The sequence below is a fragment of the Vanellus vanellus genome (assembly GCF_965231255.1).
Source record: "Vanellus vanellus genome assembly, chromosome: 2".
NCBI lineage: Eukaryota > Metazoa > Chordata > Aves > Charadriiformes > Charadriidae > Vanellus > Vanellus vanellus.
Window position 1 is genome coordinate 93,737,152 of NC_138906.1, and position 26,557 is coordinate 93,763,708.

The 26,557-nt window shown below is 39.7% G+C and overlaps 1 protein-coding gene across 1 annotated transcript in view; it reads left to right on the forward strand.

The window, feature by feature from the left end:
• Window positions 1-18,435, forward strand: part of SPMIP7 (sperm microtubule inner protein 7) — a gene marked incomplete at both ends in the record, with an annotated part of 30,626 nt that extends 12,191 nt beyond the window's left edge. The window contains 5 exons of the mRNA XM_082499204.1: window positions 95-162; window positions 1,277-1,318; window positions 1,863-1,970; window positions 14,609-14,716; window positions 18,312-18,435. Of these exons, the coding sequence (XP_082355330.1) occupies window positions 95-162; window positions 1,277-1,318; window positions 1,863-1,970; window positions 14,609-14,716; window positions 18,312-18,435 (450 nt within the window). The remainder of the gene's footprint in view (window positions 1-94; window positions 163-1,276; window positions 1,319-1,862; window positions 1,971-14,608; window positions 14,717-18,311) is intronic.
• Window positions 18,436-26,557: the final 8,122 nt, after the last annotated feature.

Here is a 26,557-nt window from a genome sequence, read left to right on the forward strand (position 1 = left end):
TCCTGCAATTGGTTTTGATTACTGCATGAAAATCTATTAAGCCAAATTAATTAGGTAATTTTGCCTTACAAGAAACATCTAATTATGATTTTAGGTTGTTGGAGTCCTCTGGGACAGATTTCAAACAAGATCTTTTACCTCTCCACAGAGACCTGTTGGTTTGTAAGTTTCATTTTTTTGTTAGTATCAGGGTCCTCTGAACACTTCCTTTATGAAGTCTGCATACAGTTAATTATTTCAGAAGACTAAATTCAGCAGTGTTCTGTAACTAGATAAGTTGATTGACAATCAATAACTATATGAAAAGTATTCTCTAACATGCTTCTCCTGTGAGATAGTTTAAATATAAAAGCAGAACAGAAGAAATCTATAAATGAATGATTGTCATGACTTCATATATCTGATGTTTTCATTAAGACATGACACTTACGAAAACAGCACAGTAGTCATATGCATGTAGAAACTCAAGGTTTTATCTGCTGTCTGTAGAATCATAAAACAATCATCTGTGCATCCGTGTCTTTTCTTCACTCTGTATTTCACTTACTCTATTTCATCTCAGAGTGGAATGTTTTAGATGTGGGCTCATCTAAAACAGTAAACACTGACAGGATGTTCAGAATGGCTTAGATAAGAGTCAAGAAGAGATGGGGAAGGAAAGGTTGGTCAAAACAAGATAGGAAAACTAGAACTTGCCTCCTTACCTGGCCATGAGCTAACAGGTTTGCTTGGCCAAACTCAATGGACAGGTCTGGTACTGGGCACAGTCAGGCATACAATGGGAGAGACAGGTAGCTCTGCAGGGTGGAAAGGAGATAGAAAATGCTATCATCATGGTTTCTTGAATGTTGCTCTTTCAAAGGAATATAGACATGGATAGTGAAAGCAGCTTGCAGGGGCAGACCAAGAGAGAAATTCATACCTGATGTTAAATTTTCCCATGTTTTCAAGAATTGAATTAGAGAAGTGTTACAAGTAGAGTAGTAGTTCATTTTTAAAGAAAACTTGCTTATACTCTCTTAGGAAATTGACTGAAGTCAAGGTATCTGAGGATGAAGATTAAAAGACAAGATTCTGCCCGCTGAACAGGGTCATTTAGCATATATGCCAACCTAATAATTTACCACAGTCTTTTGCCAAATTCAAATGAGCATTGCATCATTCCAAGAGCAAAACTTTGACTTGTCACCACATCTCTTTTGGGACCTCATAAATATTCTATCAGAATATTCTGTCTAGCGAAAAAAAGGTGATTGATCTATTTTGTCTTTAACAGTGTAAGCCGAAGCTCTCGAACCTGTCATATCCCTTTGTATACGTAAGTACAATGTTCCTGGGTTGTTTCTACTTTCTACATTTTTGATTAAGCCCAAGCAATCCCTCTCTCATTTTCTGAAGCAAGAGTTGCAGATGGACTATGTTATCTAGTCTTAAGGTGTTTTCTGGTGCCAAGGGACAGTGTGTGCTGAGTCCCCTCTGTTTGCAGGTGACTCCAGCCTTTACCTGTAAACTAGAAATCAGGATCTTTTATGTCCTCTTTGGAAGAATATCCCAGTCTGTTTATGGGCATAGCCAAAAGGACAAGAGGTGACACATTTCTACCTTATTTCCATTCTTCCCAAGCCTTTTCTCTGCACATATGTATGAGAGCTATCATTTGTTATGTGCTGCAAGTTCAGCAGATGATTGTTTTCATCTTGGGACATGCCAAGGACACAGGGCAGTTCATCTCCATGTTTTTTCTTGTGGACCATTTTAATAAATAACTACAGTTTTGGAGCATGCAGTATAAGCTTCAGCTGCCTCCACCAGCTGTCTTATGAATAATGTACATATGTGTGATTTCCTTTCTACCCAAACAGTGGCTGTGCTGGTGCAGTAAATTTTGAAGACGTTGACAATGCTGATGTAGACTTAATTCTACTTAACCATGTGAGAACTTCAAAGCCTCGCTACACAAGCACTGCACAGTATGTCTCTCTTATTAGCATGATTTTGATACTGCCTCTTGAGTTCTTGTTACTTGGGAAAGAAAAAAAGTTATAGATCTGATCTTGGGCCAAAAGAATAAAAAATCCTGAGGGGGCTTCTCTTTATTCTTTATAATAACTTGAATGAGCTCTGTTAACACAGGAAACACAGTGGGCTTTCAGATTCAAGGTTGAACTTGAAGAGTCCTTTTTAATAACTGAGTCATTAGTAAATGGCTACAGTGGTAACTGCCTGCAGTGGTCAGTGTAGGTCTGTATAAATCCAAGGGACTATTCAACCTAGATATACAAAATGAATCAAGGAAGCTGATTTAAAATGAGCAGAGATATCTACTGAGATGATGATGTAACAGATTTTATCCATCTACTTGTGGTATGGTAAGCTTAAATGCAACCTGTTTTGATGAAATATGAATTTGTCATAGAACATTAAGACCTGATTTTTTATTGTATCACATTAGTGTTACAGTTTTGGGAAAATCATGCTCCTAACACCATGCATCACACTTTTCAACCAGAAATGTACATTAGAGTTTTTTTCCATCCAGGAGTTGCGATGTAGCTCAGGTGACCCTGCCATCAATCTAGTATATAATGGTCATAATGGACTGACAATAATTGACTGTCAGACCAGAAGCTACCCTTCGTGTGCCCATCCTGGGAAGTAAGGCTGCCTGTGGTAACACCAGTGCAATATACTGTCTTGATATAATGAACTCTTCACAATCAGCAGGCTCCGACCTAGGTTAGGATGGAAATCAGAGTATACTCTCCCTCCTGCTGTTAACCTTGCTGGACTAATTGCATAATCAAGTTTTAAGAACTCATCAGGCACCTTTCCATTTTTGTCAATTGAGAAATATTGCATGTGAAGCTAGTATGAGCACATCTGCTAGATCACAGCCCAAAACACCTGACTTATGGTTCCTAATGATGTTGAGACTACCTAAACAGGCATTCCTGTAAATTCCAGCAGCAGGACATGGAAGAGAAGGTTCTGAGCATAGCCTGCACCAGGAATTTCTGCTGATGCCATTCTGAATAGAGTCCTTGCTTCCAAAAAAAAAAGAAAATTATTTTCAAACTATGCCATAACTTTCATGCTTCAAATGCTTCCTGTTCTTTGGTATTGTTGTGGTTTGGGCACAGGTTTGTTGGGTAGAAGTGCAAGTGCATGTGCCATGGCTAGTATGGTAGACAGGTAGTATGACTTGAATATTGCCATGATAAAAATGTGGGATTTTTAACTTTAGCCACTAGATGGCCTTTGGGTTTGCAAAAGCTCCCTGAATGCCATTAGGAATAGCTTACATTTAGCTAGATCACGGACTTTGAAATCCAAAGGTTTTAATTTGAAGCCTTTCCTAAAGTTGTCTTTAGTAGCTTGAGCTGGTATTAAACATTTAATTGCAAACTTCTGAGAAAGTAAAAGGGTAAAAGTAACAACAATGGTAAGAACTAAAAACGATAAAAGAGGAAAGAGACTCTTCTGTTTACTTAATCAGATTTTCTCTTTGCACAGGCCTTTCCTTTCTCTCCTTTCAGTGCTCTTGCACAGTCCACATTTGTGAGGAAACTGCAGAAGTGATCATTAGGGGAAGCAGAGGGGGAGAAGCTGTAAAAATATTGCCCTCTCTATTCTGAAGAAAGGCATAGTGCTGGGTCTTACATATGGCAGGGTATGTGCTAAACATTCCTAGTTTCTGGGAGCTGTCTTGGAAGCAGCTGGAATTTCAGAGCTCCACCTTAAGTCTGTTCATTTCTGTTTCTCACATCAGTTTCAGGGAGAATGCATATCCTTTTGCACTGCATCACATGCTGTCACACTTGTGGGGACTGACATGTCATTCTTTACAAAGTCTTACTCATTATAGCAGTAGGTTCATAGGCAAAGTAAGGTGCTAAGCATTGTAAGATGGTCAAATTTGACCCATATTGCTACAACCAAACCTATTAATACCAACCTTTTATGTATATAATGCACCATTCTCATTGTTTTATCTCACCTCCTGCACAAGTCATCTGATTTCTCACAGCCTTCATCTGACTTTTAACTTTTGCTTGAATTAGAAGATGAAATAGCATAAAATGATTATCGAGAAATGTGCTTTAAAATTACAGCACACATAGCATGCAACATAATGCTGAACAGGGATTTCTGAGTTTGTAGGGAAGGTAGCAGAGCTATTAACCCTTAGTTTTGCGATGTCATACTGCTGTTGCTGCAGAGCTTTGAAGAATAGAAGCTGATGTGTACACTGTGCTGCAAACAGATATCTTGTCTGGAGCTATTTGCACATATGGTATCATGGAGGATTTATAAGTTTGAGCAACAGGTTCTGTATTATCTTCTCCAGTATTCTCCATGTCATTTTCCTGTTTTTTAGTGAGTGAGGCTATGGGTTTCATTGATTTCTGGCAACCAAGAGACCAAAATCTCTGAGATCTAAGAGATTCTGACATCTCAAAGCTGTGAAAAACTCAATTCCACCTGAAAAAAAATCTATTAAGTTCTTCATAAAGTATATTTATTCTCTGTCTATGATTGTCAGACATCAAGGTTGCTATGATTTTAAGTGGAAGAAAGAATCTACCTGGACTTGTGCAAAGCATTTGACACTGTCCCACATGATATTCTGGTCTCTAAATTGGAAAGACGTGGATTTGACCGATGGACCACTCAGTGGATAAGGAACTGGGTGGACGGTTGCACTCAAAGAGTTGTGGTCAACAGCTCCATGTCCAAGTGGCGAGCAGTGACATGCGGTGTTCCTCAGGGGTCAGTACTGGGACCAGTACTATTTAATATCTTTGTTGGCGACATGTATGCTGGGATTGAATGCACCCTCAGCAAGTTTGCTGATGACACCAAGCTGTGGGGAGCAGCTGACCGGCTGAAGGGAAGGGATGCCAACCTGGACAGGCTTGAGTGGTGTGCTCATGTAAACCTCATGAAGTTCAGCAAGGCCAAGTGCAAGGTCTTGCACGTGGGTGAGGGCAATCCCAAGCACAAATACAGGCTGGGTGGAGAATGGATTGAGAGCAGCCCTGAGGAGAAGGACTTGGGGGTGTTAGTTGATGAGAAGCTCAACGTGAGCCGGCAATGTGCGATTGCAGCCCAGAAAGCCAGCTGCATCCTGGGCTGCATCAAAAGAAGCATGGCCAGCAGGTCAAGGAAGGTGATTCTGCCCCTCTATTCCCCTCTTGTGAGACCCCACCTGGAATATTGCATCCAGCTGTGGAGGCCTCAACATAAAAAGGACATAGGCCTGTTGCAGCGGGTCCAGAGGAGGGCCACAAAGATGATCAGAGGGCTGGAGCACCTCTCCTATGAGGACAGGCTGAGAGAGTTGGGGTTGTTCAGCCTGGAGAAGCGAAGGCTCTAGGGAGACCGTATAGCAACTTTCTTGTATCTGAAGGGGGCCTACAGGAAAGCTGGAGAGGAAGTTTTTACAAGGGCATGTAGTGATAGGGCAGGGGTAATGACTTCAAACTGGAAGAGAGTAGATTTAGTTTAGATATTAGGAAGAAATTTTTCACTATGAGGATGCTGAGACACTGGAACAGGTTGCCCAGAGAAGCTGTGGAAGCTCCATCCCTGGAGGTGTTCAAGGCCAGGCTGGATGGGGCTTTGAGCAACCTGGTCTAGTGGGAGGTATCCCTGCCCATGGGAGGGGGGTAGGAACTAGCTGATGTTTAAGGTCCCTTCCAACCTAAACCATTTTATGATTCTATGAAAGAAGATAGTCAGAAAGAAAGCATAAAAGTGATCCCTATATTTTTTTTTTTTTTTCACTTTGTGTATTTGCCAGTAGTTCTGGAAAGATGTGTAAAGATAGTAAGGCTGCTGGACTCTCACCAAAATCCTTGAGACTTAGATCTATGCTTTGGGTTTAGAAGCCTAAATAAGCTTTGTAAGTCTGCAAAATGTAAAAATCTCTTTGTAGATAGTCACTTTCACTCTTTCATGGACTAACAGCTGCACTTCCTGCCACTAGCACTTGGGCAACAGAATTGGCGCTCAGGCATTACTCCAGAGTGAGACACTATACTTCCCCAGACCATGCAAGAAAGTGGTTGCCATTCAAATTATTAGCAAAGCTGAAACTAGCTAAGAGTCATCTGTCATGTAATTTTGCAGAGACAAACAGGAAGAGTGGTGAACCTGGGCATGTTTTGTATGTTACCCTGGCGCCCACCCTCTCTTCCTTTTGGCAGAACAGGAAACCATCTTCTGTTTTTCTTCTTTTTTCTTAAGGAATTAAGACTTATGCTGCAGTTGATTCTAAAAGCCCCTAGGGTAAGATCAGTGCTGTGAAAAGCTGCTGTGCATATACCCAGCACTGTAGATAATACTCTGAAGCCCTTACCATGCAATTTGGAAGTTTTACAGATGGTAGTAAAATTTTACCAGGTAGTAAGTTTTACCAGGTGTAGTGTGATTAAGTGGTTTGCCAAATTCCATTGGGAATCTGTATGTAGCACAGTTAGGAATGAAACTTGATGTATCCTGAGCCCTAGCCCTAGCCTGTGCCTTTTTTCTTTTTTACCAAATTCCGAGCTTTAAGCTATTGAAATGATGCATTGTTGAAACTTGGTTTTAAAAAATAGTAATTAGCACAAAATGGTGGCCATAGTTCTTAAAAGTTAGGCTGAGACACAAGTGAAGACTTGGGAATCTAATTCATTTTTTTTCTAGTTTTTCTCTGTGCTTCAGATGTGGAATAGCTGTGGGAGCCTTCACCATGTGTAAAAAGCCGTAATAAGTGTTGTGACTCATCTAGAAGTGCTAAATTTATGAATCTGAACTTATTAATCAAAACTATGTTTGTGATCTGGTGGCAGTCTAGGATGATCAGTAGGCATTTCCCTAAGGGAGCTGTGGAGGTGCTTTTCTCAGTTCAGAGTCTTCATCTTCACACTTAAGCAAAGATCCTGGATGGTAATTCAGTTCCAGACATTCTCTTCCAGACTTTCGTTAAAGCCTGTCTTGGGTGAAAGGGATCAATTACATCGGTCTGTTCCAGCCCTGGAATGTAGCATCATTCTTAGTATCCGTGGTTTGTGTATGGACTCCTGAATTGGCTTTAGGATGTAATTGTTCTTCTTTTTCATCCTTGCTTGTGTTGCAATGTATGCCTAAAAGCTGGAATCTTCTATCATTTATTTGCCAAGGGCAACATACAAATCTTTTTTAAAAAAGAGCCAGTCACAAATTTAGGAAGTTGTTGTGAAAAACTACTTTGAAAATCTCTTTCTTAATGCAGTCCTTTTTCACTAACAGATTTCCAAAAATCTTTTCTAAAACTTACCATGATCTCGTTTTACAGCTCAGTGCTCCTTCGGGTGGACTGCATTGTCAGAGCACAGGAGTTGTAGGCTTGAATCTTGTCTTTTTATGCCACTAACTAGCGAGATTCCAAATTGAATGCTTTAATGCCTTTTTGTATTTTCACTGTATGTTGCTTGTGTAATTTTGTTAGGCATGCTGGGCAACAACTGTCCAGTGGCTCAAGTAGCTTTCGTTGTATTTTTAAATTTACCAATGTTTTGTGTTTCTTTTTCTTGTGGTTTTTTTTTTTTTTTTCCCCACTTTATCTGCTTGTCTGCCTACTTTTTCTTGTCTTTGCTTTCTTTTCTTTCAGACCTATGAAATGTAAATTCCATTGGAATCAGTGAGTTAAAGGTATCTGCTTAACATGATTTCCTGAACAGGGATAGAATTGAGTGTCTGTTCATATATTTTGCATAACTGAGACCTCTGTGATTTGTTTTAGAAGATTTTGGAGTCTGAATTATTATGTCTGTTTTCCTTGGTTATTTTTTCTTTGTTTCTTACTGATTTGATTATTAATTATTTTCTTACTATATTTACTCATTTGTGGAAGATGAATACTGCGTTTGGCTTTATATGTCACATAGCTAACTATATGCTAGGTAGGGAAGCAACTAAGAGTTAAAGAGTATGTTTTGTGCAGCCAGCCAGGCTTTCAAAAATAGCTCAGCAACCACATATGAAAACTAGAATTCTGAAAGAGCTCACATTCTGGGTGCGTGTTGATTGCTAAGCTCCTGTGAAAATCTGGCCACAAACACCACAATGAAACTTCTAGGTGCTGAGCACATTTAAAAATCTGATCCCCTATGTGTAACTGCTGCTCCAGCCCAAATGTGTAACAAGGAAGAAGAGGATGTTCTGAATTCTGAGGAAACACTGTTTTCAGCTCCCCTGGACAAGTTGCACATAGGAGGAAACTTTGCTGCACAGCTACAGTGACTTCCAGGAAGGGTCAGACTGCTAAATTCTCTGGGCGCTTTTGAGAGGCTCCATGTTATTAATAACTGAAAATACATAATGACCCAATTCATTCTTTCTTGTTATTAACAACTACTTTGAAAAAATCTCTTTCTTATTCAGAAGTGCGTTTTAAACTTAATAATTTTGAAAACCATACAGAAACTGATTTTACTACATCATATGGATTCCCAACATAATCATCTGCTGTTCTCTTTTTCTTAAACATCTTTATAGGAATGCAATTTTGTATAATTCTCTTCCACCCCTAGTCACCAGCTTTTTCCTTTGTTGAACTCTTCCCCGGTCAGCTGCTGAAACAAGGTTATGCTCGATGTGGTATTTTAGTTCTGCAGGTGTTTTAAGGGTCAATGGAAAAAAAGCCTCCCACGCTGGTGATGGGGATTTCCTCTGTAGCATGCATGGGCAGGGCCCTGGTAAATGCAGTCTGACAGACGCAAATAACTCTCCTTGGCATTGTCAGAACTCCCTTACACCCTCAGTGAGTTAACAGTACTTAGTATAGTAATAGTGTAGCACACTTAGTGCATTCCAGCGTACACAGCAACAGTTCATATCAATCAAGTGTCTTATCTGCCTCATGCTTTTCTCTTTTGTGTGTCTTTTGTATTCCAGCACTGCGGTACTAATTGCAACCTACCCCTTGAAATTTGACAAAAGGAATTAGGACATAGATTATGGTTTCTTGTTCCACATTAAAACCCTATGCCTCCAGAATTAAATAAAAATGTGGCAGTCATTAGCAATGTAAAACTTGCTCCTTATAACGCATCAGCTCTCATAACACTCACTAGAGGGCAGTGCTTATACAATGTATATGCATTCTAACTGTTATTAGCAGCACTTTTGAAGCATCAACTAGTTCATTGCTATGACACTGGTCTTAGTATTATAGTAGATTATAGTAGATTATAGTATTAGGTTTTGAAATATGGAGATTGAGAAAGCTGAAGTGACTTGTCCAAGGCCACAGAGGTTGTTTGTGTCAGACAGAGGACAGGATCTGAACAAAATCCATTTCTGGAACCAGTTGATTGAAATGGGAACTCAATACATAGTTTCTAGGAAGACAAAGTCCTAAGTGTTTCAAGTCCTGTAGTTCTTGCACAAAGCTATTCTCTGAAACTACCCTTTTTCTTGGTTTCTCAAGCACATTGGGCAAAATGCTACTATCACATCAGTATATCTGTAGTGACTTTAGTCGTATTTCTTCAGTGTAGTCAGCTTCCAACTGACTGTGTGCATGCATACCTTATCATTTCAAGTTACCACAGAAACCTCACAGGCCACAATTAGCTGGGGACAGGACCCTCTGCTGCCTTGAACCTCGCATAGTCATTTTCACGAGCTGCCTAAGAGCTTTCCCACAATGTATCTTTTCTTCAGAAACTGACAGCTTGTCCACCATATATGCGTTTTTAGCGATTTTCCAGTTTGAGTCATTTGGGGGGTTGAGGGTGGGGGATGCTGAAATATCCTACTTTGACATTTTCCAAATGATTTTATTGCTGGCTTGAAATGCTTTCTTGTTTCTGAAAAATATTACCCCCTACTAAAAAGGGGGTTTGAAAAAGCTGAAAGCAGAATAAAACTGTTTGAAATTGTAGAAACAAAATGTTCCACATGATTCAAAATATTTCTGGGGAATTACCATTTTGACAGTTTTATCCTTTTAGAAACCCCAAATCCATTTGTAAATACCCATTCCCTATCCTACTTTGATGGCTGAGGGAGAAGGTTATGAAATGCAACCCAGAATGCTCTCTTCAAAAATCCTGTCAGTCCCATTCTTCACTCTGCATGGAGCACCTTGTTTTGACTTCACAAGTTCTCTCAGATATATTCTTTCCCATTACAAGAGGCTGTAGGCATTGAGTTTCCTGACATAGGATCACGTCTGAGGCATTTTTACCACAGGTTATTCTGCTTGGCAAATAGGATCATGGAGTAAAAGAAGGGCCACAAACATGTGACGTGTCAGTCTTCCTGGAAGGGAATTTGAGGTGGAAGCCAGATGTGAGTCTTATGTAGTGTGAGTGAGACCTAAGAGGCCTGTTTTATAATTGCAGTAACCAGAAGAGCTACTTAATGACTTAATCTGGTGATTTAGTTCTATGAGATTTATACAACAGTGTTTCTAAGAAAGAGTAAGATGTTAGGAGATCTTTGCTTGTAAATGCAAGGTAAGAATCTACAAGATTGGTTTCACTAGACAGAATTTTTGAGCAGAAAACTTTGATACCTCAGTTGTTCAAGCTGAAGTGCTAGATCCAAAGTTTTCAAGAATTACAAACTATTCGCGTCAATCTTGATTTTGCTCCCATAAAAACAGCTGACATGGAATTTACATAGCAAAACTAGGCATCCAATACCCTGGAGACAACCTAGAGCATCACTTTTGACTGCTACTTCAGAACAGTATGGGTCTCCTGTGGGTCCAGTGCTACAGGACATTATCTCGCATACCTTAAGGCATCTCAGATAGCTCTAAATGCCAGTATGGGTGACTAAATTAAGTAAACGGACATGGACCTGTTGGAGCAAGTCCAGAGGAGGGCCACAAAGATGATCAGAGGGCTGGAGCGTCTCTCCTATGAAGACAGGCTGAGAGAGTTGGGGTTGTTCAGCCTGGAGAAGAGAAGGCTCCGGGGAGACCTTATAGCGGCCTTTCAGTACCTAAAGAGGGCCTAAGGAAAGATGGGGATGGAATCTTTACCAGGAAATGTAGTGATAGGATGAGAGGTAATGGTTTCAAACTGAAAGAGGGTAGGTTTAGATTAGATATTAGGAATAAATTCTTCACTGTGAAGGTGGTGAGACACTGGCACAGGTTGCCCAGAGAAGCTGTGGATGCCCCATCCCTGGAGGTGTTCAAGGCCAGGTTGGACAGGGCCTTGAGCAACCTGGTCTAGTGGGAGGTGTCCCGGCCCATGGTAGGGGTGTTTGAACTAGCTGATGTTTAAGGTCCCTTCCAACCCAAACCATTCTATGATTCTATGAAAAATAAATATTCAAAAACATCCCAAGATGAACATAGAAAACAGAGCCACACCAAAGCAGAGGCACTCAGAATCACTACATTCCACTTGAAAAATTTTAGACCTTGCACAGATTCAGCTGTCAACACTGTATGTTTCTTACTGTTCAGTCTAAAAGTTGCTAGCGTGATAACAAGGAAGTGTATGAACAAGAGAGATGTCATGGTTACAGAAAGCAAGCTTGATGACGACAGCATAACCACAGAGGAGTTTTGTATGTTGCCCAGTGGTAGCCTGGCACTTAGTTGTTTTCTTTAGCAGCAAAAATCTGGTTTAGCAGCTCATCAGAGAAAACACAGAGCTAGACAGCATGATCCAAAAACAAAAAACCAAAGGGGTATTTTTTTAACCTCAGTTTCTTCTGCTTTATCACATACATAACCGCAGCACATTTTTGCATCTTCTTTGCAGGTTCCCAGGAGAGCAGCTGCATTGCTGTAGTGTAAGCTTTCTTACTATCCTGGTACTTTTAGCTTCTCTCTGCCCACCTCTCTTCTCTTTCAGAGCTACATCCTTCCCATCTGTTATGGATATACCAACTTCTGTCAATACTTTCTAACAGACAGTCTAGAACAAGTCTTCATCTTGAGTCATCTCTCAGGCTTAATTTTGGGTCACGTTTTGGCCATTTATGATGCTTTTCTGTTTTCTTCTAGTTTTGCAAGTTTTAAAGGTCAGAAGATTTTATCAATCAGATGCCTAACAGTGTGTAATGTATTCTAATATCTCCACAGTTGTATAATTATTATGTGAGTTAACTCCAAACAGGCTTAGAAAATGTTGCAAGTTAATATGGGGCTTCTTGTGATCTCCTTCTCTTCTCTCTGATGCTCATACAATTTCAAGGAAGTCAATGGAATTTCTTTATTACATGGGAGAGATGTATCTTGCTATGTAGCACATCACCAGGATAATAAAACTGTTCACAATCTGACTGATTCCTTCAAAGTGTTACCACATTTTCAGGTTTGGATGAATGCATGTGCTTATACTCACACACACCCAGTGTCCATTGTGTCCCTCAGTGGGATCCCTGCATATGTAGATGAAATTTTCTAGAGTTACCTAATCTGCACATAACCTAACAATTGTCTATTTTGACATGAAAAAGTAAATTTGTCTGCAAGTCATTTTGGCCAATTCTGAAAATATGTTCTGCTACACTAAATTTTCACGCCTACATGTTACCCCTGCGTGGCTGCTGTCAAGACAGAGAGCAGATTTGTTACTTGCTCAGCCAACTACTTGGTGATTATGTGTAGGTAACAGCTTCCCAAGTGCTACAAAACTGCTGTACTGATTCTACAAAGCCGTCTTCTCTGGTTGGTCACATACTGGAGCATGGCGCAGGGTGTGTAGCAGCGTATGAATATGTCGGTTAGTGCAAGGCTACTCCAAAATAAGACTAGATGGTCTTTCTGCTAATTATGGGTACAAAGACTTCAACATACACCACAATGCTCCTGTGGCAAGTATAGTTCACCCACTGTCCTGGTTTGAGTTAAAACAGAACCAATTTTCTGTTCAGTAATTTTTCTTTTTAGCTGGGCCTCTTCTAACTACTGAAATTAACAGCATATTGTGCAGAAACTGTTCATTCTCAGAGTGATAAGACCTATGTTTATAGCTGATGCCAAGGAATGGTTTGCAGAGAGGCTCTTGCTTATACTTATTGCTATAACACCTGAGGCCAGTTAACTTGGTAATTTGTCCATCACTGAGTCCAGTCTGGAACTTTCCCTGTGCCTGCTGGTGACATGATCATCATCCTGTCGTTTTGCCTCAGTGGCCAGTGTAGCCCAAACCACAACACCCACGGTCCTTTGTTATAACTGGGATAGGTAGACGCAGCATTTTGTCATTACCTCTGTTATTCTGATGAGGAATTTCAGAGCCAATTTTCCTACTAAACAAGTCAAAGAATTTTTTGATAAACTATGTCTCGCACATATGTCCAGTTTTGCATCCTGTGCTGAACATAGTTGTGAAGAAGTAGCTAATCAGCTGTACTGAAACAAATAGCTCTATGCACATTATAATTAAAGGAACTTTTTATTTTTACCAGGGTACAGGGGAACCAAAAAATACCTCAGAGATTATTTTAAAGGAGTCACTGTTATTATTCATGTGGTCTGAAGACCCACAAAGGACTAACGCAGGCAAGGTTTACAATCCCAAAGATTTGGTTGATTCAGTGGATGAAACAGCTTGTCATGAGCTCTTAGCCTCCATGTGTATGGGCAGTGTGGATATATGTATAATTCAGCAGTGTCCTGTTTTGAGCTGTCAATATAGAACAATACCGATGATACTCTCTGAATAACTTTGTGGTGTGAAAAAGCTGTCATACAGATTTTTTTACCTTTAATCTTCATGGATTATCTCTCTGATTTCATATTAGTACCTGCTTTTTTTTTGTTTTGTTTAATTTTGTCTGTCTCTGCTTCATCTTGCAGCAATTGCTATCAAAATTTTATGTTGTGCTGCTTCAGATAAGTAGAATTCTTTCCTCCATCTCTTTAAAGAACTTTCTTTTTGAATTTCACATTAAAACTTAGCATCAGAATTAACAAAAGGCTTTATTTTCCAAGATGTGGCACCTACTGTCTCAGTCTGGTTGTGTACTCGAGCTAGAATGTAAGTTGATGTGTCTAAGCAGTGTTAGTAATATTATATGTACAAGTAAATACATTCTTAATAAGTTCTAGGGGAAATTTAGAGAACTTCAGAATCATTTGGGAAATCATTTGCTTTTATGCCATGAGAAATCATACCTGTTGGCCTAAAGCCTGCTACCTACATTCCATGTTTGAAGTTGGAACCTAAATGTGAGCTAAATCTGTATCACGTTTTTAAAGAATATTCCCTTGCCTTTTGTGCTCTTTGCAAATGCCATGATCCCATTTTTTCTTTGATATTAAATGTTGCTTGTAATCATGAATATCATACAGATATTCAACCTAAACAACTGGGGGGGGGAAAAGGAAAAGGCACTAGAGAACTCACTTTTGCCATGTCTAACCAAAGATTTTGGGTCAGATCATCAGCTAGATCACCATAAAGTTGTTTTGCTGATCTTAAAGAAGCTATGCCAGTTCATACGTTCTAAGGACTACTCATTATATTATGAAGAGTTTTTACCCCATCCATCTCTGATAAACAGTAGCTGTTTTAGAACTGATCCATAGGTCATATTTCAAGCCTGTAGTCATTTAATTTACTCTTTTTCTATCTCCCATCCCCCCTTTACCTTTATCCTTTAGCACTCCAAATATCCCTGGATACACTGGCAAGGTTCATTGGTCAGCAACCCACCCAGCAAATTCTAATCTTCCATCAACAACCCCATCGATAATTGCACGACTGCATGGGTAGGTATGAGGTGTATTTCTCAGCTTGTTCAGAAAGATTACAGGGAAAATCCTAATTGCATTTATTTAGTTAAAGAACAAATGTTAAGCATGACATTCCATTGGCTTCAAAAATACAGAAAAGTTGGGGTTGGATCCCACCGCATCATTGTCATGCTAATCTGAAATCTTTTCGAGATTTTAGAATTTTTCTGGAACATTATGAGGTATGTATTGGGAAGGTAACTTAACACTCAGGTAATTCATGGTTTATAAATGAGGATTATTTCTGCACAGAGAAATTTTTTCTTTAGCTGTGTTCGCTAAGTCATGGGTTAAGTGACTATTTTTTTTTTGATTGATTGATTGATTGATTGATATGTGTGTGTTTTGAAAGAGGCCGACAAATATCAAAGTTAAACATTCCTAAAAGAAAACTGTGTGGTGGTGTGTTTCCAAATTAGTGTTGGCAGACTTATGAAGTGGGTATTTGCTATACAACAATAGTTGTTAAAAATGGGTGGGTTTACTCAGAAGGCAGTGAGCAGCAAAATCATGCCATGCTTCACACTGATGCAACCCAGGACCCTGTGACTGTGAAATCATCATTGCCCCACATCACTGTTGTGGCTACGTCATGAAGTAAGTTAAGAATCTTTATTCTCTCTTGCTTTTCCATACAAGGTTTGTTAAAAAAATGAGCCACTCTGTGGCTAATGTCTGATGTCTAACTCTTGTTGGTTTCAAAAGAGCTGGACGCTTCAAAACAGCTGAAAAAACCTTTTCCTTTTGTTAGCACAGAAAGCTTCTGACATTAGCAGGGAACCAACCTAGCCTTCCTCCCAGTAGCTTCAGAATAGCTTAGTAACTATTTGTTTCCCCTCTCTCCTTTATGATTTTGTACTTTAGATTCTTACTTCCTGTTATCCATAATCCATATCCATATCCACTATCCCAAGTTTCCACCTTTTCCTGAGAAATTTGTCTTCCATTAAACTGTTTAATTGGCCTTAGGATTCTGTTCACAACACATCACACTTCTTTTTCAGCACTGCCAGTGAAAAGTATCCAGAAAAGTCTTGAGGAGCTTTTGGGAGCTGCCTGGCTCTTAAAGAATTCACCTTGTCAAGTGTTTCATCGTTGTGCAAAATGCACTGACTTCCATTTCTGCTGCTCTCCATCTGTTCAACTCTGCTCTTTTTTTCCTGTGGTTATACTTAGAAAATAGGCAGTCACCTGTAGTTGTAGCTTGCTGTTGGCAGGGCATGAAGATGCGCGACAGAGTCCTGAGTCTCTCTAGGCTAATAAAGCTGAACTGAGCAGCTTGATCCAAGACTAACTTGCTTGTAGATATCACAAACAAATAAAAAGGCAAATGCAAAAAGCAAAGATCATTGACAGACTTCGGTCAGATACCAAATTCCAAGACCAAAAAGACAGGCATCACTGTGATCTAAGAAAGGAAAACACATCTGATACTTCCTTTTACTTTCTACAGGTGTTACTGTGGGTGTAGTTCACAGTGGATGAATTTTCTTAGTTTTTAGTGGATGGCAAGAACAGGGTTCTCATTCTGTGCTATTGGAGACTTTCCAGAACTAGGATGGAATCCCCTGACTGTTTTGAAGAAGGGTGTGAAGGAAACAGATAGCAAGCATAGTCATACCCAAACATTGTAGACCACATTTTACCACCCTTTTTCTGAGCTGACTGGTACATGCCCCTGAGGGTAGAACCACTGGTTGCAAAGTCCTATTTTACAGTCCTATTTTACTTTCTCTGGGGCTACTTGAGGAGTAAGACAGTGTTCACTGACTTAAGATGGAGCATTGTAGCCCTCTGTGAAACTGCTGTGTAAAACTACTAGGGATGCTGGAAATCTCTCCACAACATTAGCTAGTGATGCCCATAAAAGAAAGATGTTTAACATTTGGTTCCTTCCCTTTGTAAAATAAATTATAAAAGTCCTGCTGATTTCAGTGGTCACAGGTCAAGCTAGATTGTAGTGGAGAGGTGAAGAGAAAAGAGGTTATTCCTGGAATTTGGGGTCAGACTACCCCAATTCAACTCCACATGCTTTTCCTGTGGGACATGATCTCGTTCTTTCTGGTTTAAAACTTTTTTATCCCTCTTTGATCATTCTTAAGCCATGACTGTAATAATTTATCGGAAAGTAGCAAGTGATTGCACATGGTGGATGATTTTATAGCTGCTTTATTGGACATGTCTACAATATATGGTCGGTCTCCTGAAGACAATTATGGGTATCAGAAGGAGTTTCTTGTCTACTGCTAACATGGTTTAATAAATGTTTCTGTCAAAAGTATCAGTAATATCAGATAGACCAGGCAGCATGCAACCACTTCTGCACTGTATTTTTATTGCGTGGAGCTTCCATAGTATGTGGGGCAAAATCCTTTATACCTGTTTTAAGCATTATGAACTCAACAGGATTGTATAGTATATAGAACAGAAGAAATATTGTTTCTTCATCTTCAAATATGAATAGTATTTTTATATGTCAAGCTTTATTGATGTATTTTTATTGTATTTTTATTTCCAGGTAATCCCCAAGTGAAGTCAGTAAATTAGGTTTCAAAGTCCTTTAGTGCAATTAAATTCTGGCAGCATCATTTAGCTTTTGCATAGGAAGAAATGTTTTATGTGTTGTTCTGTGTTTTGTTTTGTGTTTAAATGAACGGTCCATTGCTTCCAGACAACACAAATCCATTTGCACCATGAGTTGTATGGAAATGTGTTTGCCTTGCTGTAGTTAATATAAAGTAGTGCTGGATCTAGTTTGATTTTAGAGAGAGGGATTGCACCTTTTCAGCAAGTTGCTTTGGAGATTTCAAAAGGGATCTTTAGGTCAGAAGGAAATAGTTTTTGTTTGCAGAGTGAGTGAACATAAGACTCTTGTGGTCAATTCTGTGTTGGCCTGCTTTTGATTAGGTGTTTTGCAGCAGAGAAGCTACATCAACTTAGGTTGTAGGTTTAAGATTATTTATAGTGCCTCTTCCTGTAAAAGATTAGAAGAATATCAGAAGCCTAGCATAAATTTTTCTCTCCCAGACAGTCCCCAGCGTATTTTCTAAGCCCCATCCCAGTATTCTGTACCATGAGGACTGGGCATCTAAAGCAGGCATGTCGTAGTGCTAGCAAAGTGTTTTTTCTAGGCTTGAAAGCTAAACCTCCAGCATCACCAGAGTTAGCCCTCCAGGCACCACAGGGCCTTACGTGCTTGAATGCATTCAGCATGCTAATGGCAGTTCTCCACAGTGTGCAGGTTAGTTGTGAAGCAACGGTGTGTGCCCAAGAAAGGCTGAAAAGAGGCAAGAGGTATCACATATGTTTCTTACAGCTGCTGTAGGGATCTGTCTTTCAGCACGTTGCATATATCCAGAAAGTAAGATTTAAAACTCTCGGGAATATTTGCCACCGTTGTTCGTATAAGGGGGCTGATTTTAGTACTATGGAATATTGCAAATTCTTGATATTCTCTGAGGCCAATGGGCATAGCTGTTTATGAAGAATGCAGTGAGAGGGAAGAGGGGATGTTTAGCAAGATGAGAACACGTTTTAAAAGTCTTTTTTCTCTGTCTTTTTGTGACTGCAGATACATAGCAAAACACAGAAACGCATCTCAGTATAATCACCAGGGACCTTTTTCACAAATGGTGACTCCAGTTAGTCCTCAGAATTCTTTCAACAAGAGAGAACGAGAAACTATTACAGTTTAGAAAATGTCAATCCTTTTTACCTGCATAACTGAGAGCCTTGGTGTCTGACAGTGAGAAGGAAGGAAATGTGTGAAGATGTGTGGATACTTTAAATACAGAACAAAAATAAAATAACATAGAAGTGAGTGTTTGTGGTAGTCCTTATTACATTATTCTCATATTTATGGCTTACTAGCGTTGACAGTTAAAACCATATTAAAAACAAGAGGAGTCATAAGTCAAAGGCTTGAAACTTGCTCCCTGTACTGGATTGCCATGTTAACTAAGGTATAAAATGATGCTGTAGCTGTTCCACCCATTGACATAAATACTTTGTGTATATGTATACACACACATACACATGCAGACACACATATGTAAATGTATTATTAACTGAGAAGTCATTACAGAGCAGCAGACCTTCTCACCAGCTGTCCTAAGTGTACCTTGCAAAGATGGTTGAATGTCACAGAGTGAGATTTTTATCTTTGCCTGTGCTGGTTCTGTGTGTAGTAGTGAACAAAAGGAGCCACATTATGTTCTCTGGTCTGAAGGCTAATTAAGACTGTGTGGCTTGCACCCATGCTTCTATTCTCTTATCATAGAATCATAGAATCATAGAATGGTTTAGGTTGGAAAAGACATTGAAGATCGTCGAGTTCCAACCCCCCTGCCATGGCAGGGACACCTCACACTAGACCAGGTTGCCCAAGGCCACGTCCAGCCTGGCCTTGAACACCTCCAGGGATGGGGCCTCAACAACCTCTCTAGCCAACCTGTTCCAGTGCCTTACCACCCTCAAAGTGAAAAACTTCTTCCTAATGTTTAATCTGAACCTGCCCTCTTCCAGTTTAAAGCCATTCCCCCTCGTCCTATCACTACATGCCGTACTAAAAAGTCCTTCCCCAGCTCTCCTGTAGGCCCTCTTTAGGTACTTTAGGAAGGCCACAATAAGATCTCCCTGGAGCCTTCTCTTCTCCAGGCTGCACAGCCCCAACTCTTTCAGCCTCTCCTCATAGGAGAGGTGCTCCAGCCCTCGGATCATCCTCGTGGCTCTCCTCTGGACACACTCCAGCAGGTCCATGTCCTTCTTCTGTTGGGGACTCCAGAGCTGGATGCAGTACTCCAGGTGGGGTCTCACAAGAGTGGAGTAGAGGGGCAGAATCATCCCCTTTGACCTGCTGGCCACACTTCTGATGCAGCCCAGGAGACGGTTGGCCTTCTGGGCTGCGATCGCACACTGCTGGCTCATGTTGAGCTTCTCGTCAGTCAGCACCCCCAGGTCCTTCTCCTCAGGGCTGCTCTCCAGCCATTCCCTGCCCAGCCTGTATTTGTGCTTGGGATTGCCCCGACCCAGATGTAGGACCTTGCACTTGGCCTTGTTGAACTGTGTGAGGTTGGCTTGGGCCCACCTCTCCAGCCTGTCCAGGTCCCTCTGGATGGCATCCCTCCCCTCCAGCATGTCTACCTCGCCAAACAGCTTGGTATCATTGGCAAACTTGCTGAGGGTGCACTCGACCCCACTGTCCATGTTGCCGACAAAGATGTTGAACAGTACAGGCCCCAGTACCGACCCCTGAGGAACACCACTCATCACTGCTCTCCACTTGGACATTGAGCCGTTGACCGCAACTCTTTGAGTGTGACCGTCCAGCCAGTTCTGTATCCACCGAGTGGTCCATTTGTCGAATCCATGTCTCTTCAATTTAGAGACCAGGATATCGTGTGGGACAGTGTCAAACGCTTTGCACAAATCCAGGTAGATGACATCAGTTGGTCTTCCCTTATCCGCTGCCACTGTGACCCCTTCGTAGAAGGCCACCAAATTTGTCAGGCGTGACTTGCCCTTGGTGAAGCCATGCTGGCTGTCACCAATCACCTCCTTGTTTTCTATGTGCCTCAGCAGAGTTTCCAGGAGGATCTGCTGCATGATCTTGCCAGGCACAAAGGTGAGACTGACTGGCCCGTACTTCCCTGGGTCTTCCTTGTTTCCCTTTTTGAAAATAGGGGTTATGTTTCCCCTTTTCCAGTCGGCAGGAACCTCACCAGACCTCCGTGACTTCTCAAATATGATGACTAGTGGCTTAAACTGAAAATGCTTAAACTTTAACTTTATGCTTAAACTGAAATCACTTACATAATGAAGATGGAGGGCTTAAGGCTTTGTCTCAGCACTGATTTACTTCCTGGTGTTGGTGTAGACATCAGGATGAAGTTGCAGCCCTGAGAAAGAGAAGACCAAATGCGCATTTGTAGTTCAGGGCTGTAGTTCTACTGTACTCCAGGGACTAAAATAGTCCAAATAGTTTATTCTAATTTGGACAGCCTGGCAGCATGCTCAGAAGTTTTTTTCTTGAGTTCTCTGGTGAGTTAGTTGCATTACCCAAATCATCTGTATTGCTGCTCTATTACTTCTCCTGCTTGCTTTTCTCCAGTAGGTTTTTGAGGTACATATGTGTGTAACACATTTATAAGAAATAGCTTTCTCACTGCCAGTTAAGGGCTTTCTGTGAAGGATTATAAAATGCACCAATGTCAAAAGGCCTTTTCAAAAGCAGACTGAAGGCTCATTGGAAATACTGAACGGTAGGGAATATAAACCACAGAGCCAGAAGACAGCAAATCCACAGAAAGGACTAACATCCCTCAACAAAGGGGTTAGATCCTCAGCAACAATAATGGGAACGGAGCACCCAAATCGCTGACATTGCTGGGCAAATCTCCATCATAGAGGATATACAAGGCCCTACGAAATGTGAGATGACAGCTAAGTATGACAAGTACTGACACTAAGGTACAGCATTTCTGCTAATAAGACTGTAGCAGGTTGTTTATTCTAAAGTGGAGCAGAAATATTCCAGTTCTTGAAATGTCTGACCTAACACAGAAACTATATCACTTTTAGCTCTCTGTTTTCATCATGCACAAAACATTGATACCTGCTTTTTTTTAAAAGAGATGCTCTCATCCAATCAGTTTCTCTATATGCATTGAATTAGAACTTACCTGTACACGTGCAAAATTAGAGCATATGTACAGATACAGGAAGGGTGCAACCTACCTTTGCTTGTCCATTTTGAAGCTGCACATGTATACAAGTCAGTGAATATTTTAGATGAAAACATAGTCTTTTTTGCAAATTTGGCTTATTATGTCCTATTGAATTATTATGTACCGTATAAAAATATTTGCAAATTTGTTACTGGTTACAAAGGCTATGTTTTGATATGCTTGAGAAGGATTCCAATTAAATCTTTCAGAGCCCCATCTCTGCAGTGCAGAGACAGAGATCTGACTTTGGGTAAGAATGTAGGAACTGTCTTTGTGCAATGCAGTGCAGCATCACAGGCTGTATCTTGAACAGAAACTTAAATTCCATTCAAATTAGCAGATGAAAACTGATTGTATTTTAAACCAGCAGTGGGCTAAGAACATTGACTGCAGAGACAGATGCCATCGCTTGAGTAAGTTCAGATTGGATGCTTTATGTATAAAAACATTTTACACATGTCATAATTAAAGCACAATAATCTAAGGAGATGGGAGCTATATATAAAATGGGCCAGGTTCTCAGCTGGATAATGGCATAGTTTTCTCTGATTTTACAGGTTGGTTGAGAGCCAGAATCTCTACATCTAATGAAGGAAAGCTGTGTGTTAGAAATCCTCTAGATAAATCAAAATTCTTAAAAAAAAAAAAATTGAAAGGATGATTAACACTTATCCATATTGCTAGATCAAGCTGAGGAAATTTATAAAAAAATAGTGGGGAGGAAAGGTATTTTTTAAAGTGAGTTTCTATTTACTTTCTCTTTCTCTAAAAACTTGAGCAAAGAACAACAAGCTCTTTGGCTTAAAGAGCAAATGGAAGGGAAATGCTTGCATCCAAACTATAAAGTGCATCACTTCATTTAAAAAAAAAATAATTAAACCAACAAAAAGCATGTTTTCAAACTGTTTTTCACATTAATAAGTACTTATGATTTTAACAAATCTATATTTTTATGCTAAAATTATAAGATAGTATTCCTTGAAACCTCAAGGGGGGGAAATTTTCATGTATTAAAACAGAAGAACTTACAAAAGTAATACTTAAAAAATAGGTATGTGACACATTGAATACAAGGCCTATTCCCATTTTTACTGGCTGCAATAGCATTTGCCTTTGGTAGTAAATACAGAAGGGGACTCTTGCCATCATGTCAGTCCTATAAATAGCACCAGTTGATTTAATCTGAACCTTTCTAGATTCACGTGATTCATGGTATGGTGAGCTCATTATTGCTATTTTAAAATTTTCTGACTTCCACGCTATCCTAAAGAGAAACAAAAAAAGCCTGGAATATCCTTTCACTTGATACTGAGGCATATTATATGAAGCTTATGATATAAAGTAAATGAAAGAGGGTTGCTATTAAAGAATCTCAGCTTGCCTCCAGTTGGAAAACAGTGAACAAATACTTTAGTTCATGGGACAACTTCTGCTTGCCATCTGTTAAACGCCCTGCTGAATCATAGATGTTGTTAATCCATACATGGTGTTCATAAAGCAGTCACATTTCAAGGCACTAAAAATCATTTTTGGATCTGTTCCTTTGAGTTATGGCATCGACACCTAGATGAACAGGAACAGAGTTGGCTTCCGGTGTATAGTAAAACCACTGAAAAACAATGCTGCTGTGAGAGAAATGGTTTCCTGGGTAGAATTTAGTGGGTTTTCCTTCTACAGTCTTCTAAAGGCTTCTGAAAGCGTGGTCTTCTAAAGCAGAGCATTTACACCATGCAAAAAGTCACGGCACTTGCAGCTTGCTTTGCAGAATTTTTCTTTATAAGCAGCAGGCTTTGATAGTTCAGTGATTTGAAGTCATTTTGTGTAAAGCAGCTGTTAGCATAGTGACCGTGCTTTTAATATGATCACTTCAATGTACACAGTAAATAAATGTCGTAAAATATTATATTTCTTTCTAAATATCTCTAAATAATGTCTATATATTTTTGGTATGCATAGCTACTAAACCACTTCAAATACATTTTTGCATTATGTGGAGTGGATTGATCATAAAGAAACATTTTGACATGGAAAAATAGGCTACAATAGAACAATTATCATAACTCTAGCTAAAGTTCATATTTTTTAGACTACATTCTTTTCCCTTTTGCTCCTTTCAAAACTACGCATTTTAAAAAATTGGTTTCCTTTGGTTTGTTTGTTATTTCATTCCTAATGCTTCTCATCTGCCATCTAGTAAAGGTCATAGAAATATTAATGTACTTCCAAAGCAAGAGGACCAAAAAGCTTTGCTTTCAACATAGCTTAGAGTATGGGGATGCAAATTGCAAAAAACCAGTGGCCTGTATCTTCTCACGGAATTATTTAGTAATGAATATACGAAGTGAAAGAGAAATGTCTGTTGGGTAAACAATACACATAAACAACTTCATGGTAGGAAAATAATATGATATAAGAGGCTGTGGTGATCCTAGCCTGAAATCTTGAAAATGACTGGAGAAAATAAGACACTTATAGAGGAGACAGAAACCAAAAACATATAATAACTGGAAACTTTGTTTTATTTCACTGTCGATTGAAATATTTTTTATTTAATAAAATACAATTAAAAATAGAAAAACATCATGACCAAGTAGACAATTTGTGTTGCTTTCAGAAATTATTTGAAAGATAAAGTACGATTTACTTGGAGAAGTTTGGCAGTGCAGAGGAGAAAACTAAGTTGAAGTGGGGTATTCCCTTCCATTGGTGGCTAAAAGCTCCTTGTTTCGGGTCTCAGCATCTCTCAGCCACTGCCATCTTTTCTCTCCCAACAGCTATGCGGGACTCAGGATCCTTGTCTCACACTTTAGAACCGGACTCTGTTTTCTCTAGTGTGCGGGAATACAAAGCCACCCTGCAAAGTGTATATCAAGCCATCACAGAGGAGATTGCTCCCAAAATACTGACCTGTCTTGCGCTGAGGCAGGACAGCTGCTTATCGTCTCATCTGTGGTCCATTTGGACTTAGAAAATATAATTGCTGGCTTTGTAGTAAGGAGTGAGGACACCCCTTCCCTTGCAAATGCTGTTGAGTGACATTTAACGACGGTAAGAAGTCACGACTGCCTTGTATCTTCTCTGAAAAACAGAAGCTCTGAGATCAGCCTGAGGAAATGTGTCTCAGTAAAGGCTGAGAAAGAGAATAGCCACCCAAACCATCCCCTCATTTACTAAGTCTGATTTTCATTGGGGCTTTCTCAGAGAAATAGGAATCAGGCCTAAATGTAGTTGCTTACGGGAGCTGACAAAGCTGTTGCTGCTTCTGTGTGCTCATTCCTTACTTTAGTAATGAACATACATAGTATGTTTGTGACATATATATATATACACACACACACATATTGGCCCTAAAAGTCAAAGGTCTTTAGGCACCCACATTCCACTTACTGGTGGTTTCATTTGCCTGCGTGTGCAACTTTGGAGCATCACACACTTAGCAGCTGGGTATCATTAGAGCACAGTAAGTGGTGTTCTTTTCACCATGGCTTATACTGCAAACCTCTGACCGTGTCCTGTCTCCGCTAACATCAAAAAGATAATAATCAGGTTCCATCTTTAGATAAAGGGCGTTGTATGGCTCCTTGTTGTCACTCTGCATGAAACAAATCTGCATGTGTAAATGATATATACACTCATTAATTTAGGATTTTGCCATGAATTTCTTCAGCATTCTCACAATTGAAATAAAAAAGGAAATTTCCAGGACTTCCTAACAAAGATCTAAACCACACAAGTAGCAGGGAGGAATTCAATGGAACTATTCACATGAATAAAATTACATTTGTGCATCTTCTCTCATCTTTGGTGTGGCCCTTTGATTCAAGAAATTATCCCTATATACCAAAGTACTTACAGAGAAAGCTGAGCATAAGCATATTGCTGGCTCTCAATTTTAGAACACCATACACCGTGCTGAATCCTGGGGTGTAAACCTTCTCCTTGATAACAGTGACCACTAAAAGCCCTGTAGATCACTCACTCAACGCCACTTAAAGTAGTTAACTGTTTCATTGCTGACAGGAAGTCTAACAATATGCAAATACTGCAGTTATTCAGAAAGCAAGGATGCATCTATTAAATCCCGACATTTCCTTCAACAAGAACCTTTAAGTAATCAGTGAGTCCACTACTTTTAGTTAACAAAAAATATTCTTAGACTTCTCATTAAAAAGTGAACTATGTTTCTTGCCGGGCCTCTATGCATTTTGAAGAAAGAATGTCCAATATATTCTGCACAGGGTAAAAATAAAACTCTCAGCTGATAAAATTACTTGCAGCTTTCTATCATGTTCAGTTCACCAGTGACTGCCAGCCAATTCAGGAAAAAAAGCCAACGCAAGATCTGAAATAAGTCCAGTGCAGTTAACCAGGCACAAACGTGAGAGTTAGGGCTTTCCAATTTACCTACATCATGCTCTCAATTCTCTTTACCCTCATCTCCTCCACACACATACTCTTTTAGTATGGGGATAAGAGCACCTTGCTTTGTAAAGTAGTGAGAAAATCAAGGAGGAAAAGGCACAGAAAAAACCTAAGTGCTCTTACTCTGTTCTTATTCTGTACTGAAATTAAAATGTGAGCTAATTTGTTTTCCTGCAGGACCCACGTTGCCTTTGCTATTTCTCCGTTTGTCTAATTCCAGCCCTAACCTGAAGAGCTGTTAGTGTGAAATCTCACAGAATTTCCTAGGCTCATTTCCATATTTTTTTTTGCTGACAGCCTTGCATGGGACAATTAAATAATTTGGGTAAGCAGTCACCCCAATCAAAATATTTTCCAGTTAATTAGCAGATCAGATATCAGTGAAAAAAGCATATAATTGTATTAGCCACCATCAGTTTGACACAGTAAATATGCTAGTATGTACACATCTCAAATAATGACACAGTCAGCAGGCTGTAAATCAAACTAATTTACACTTAAAATAATTAGTGAATAAAGAAGAAATGACTGGAATGACTGAAGATTTCATAGACGGCAAGCCACATCACAAATATGAGTGATTTAAAAGAAAAGTCTTAATGACTGCCTTGATAAAGCTGCCTATAAGCAAGGTAACTCAAACTATTTACCTTATCAGTAAACTGGACAA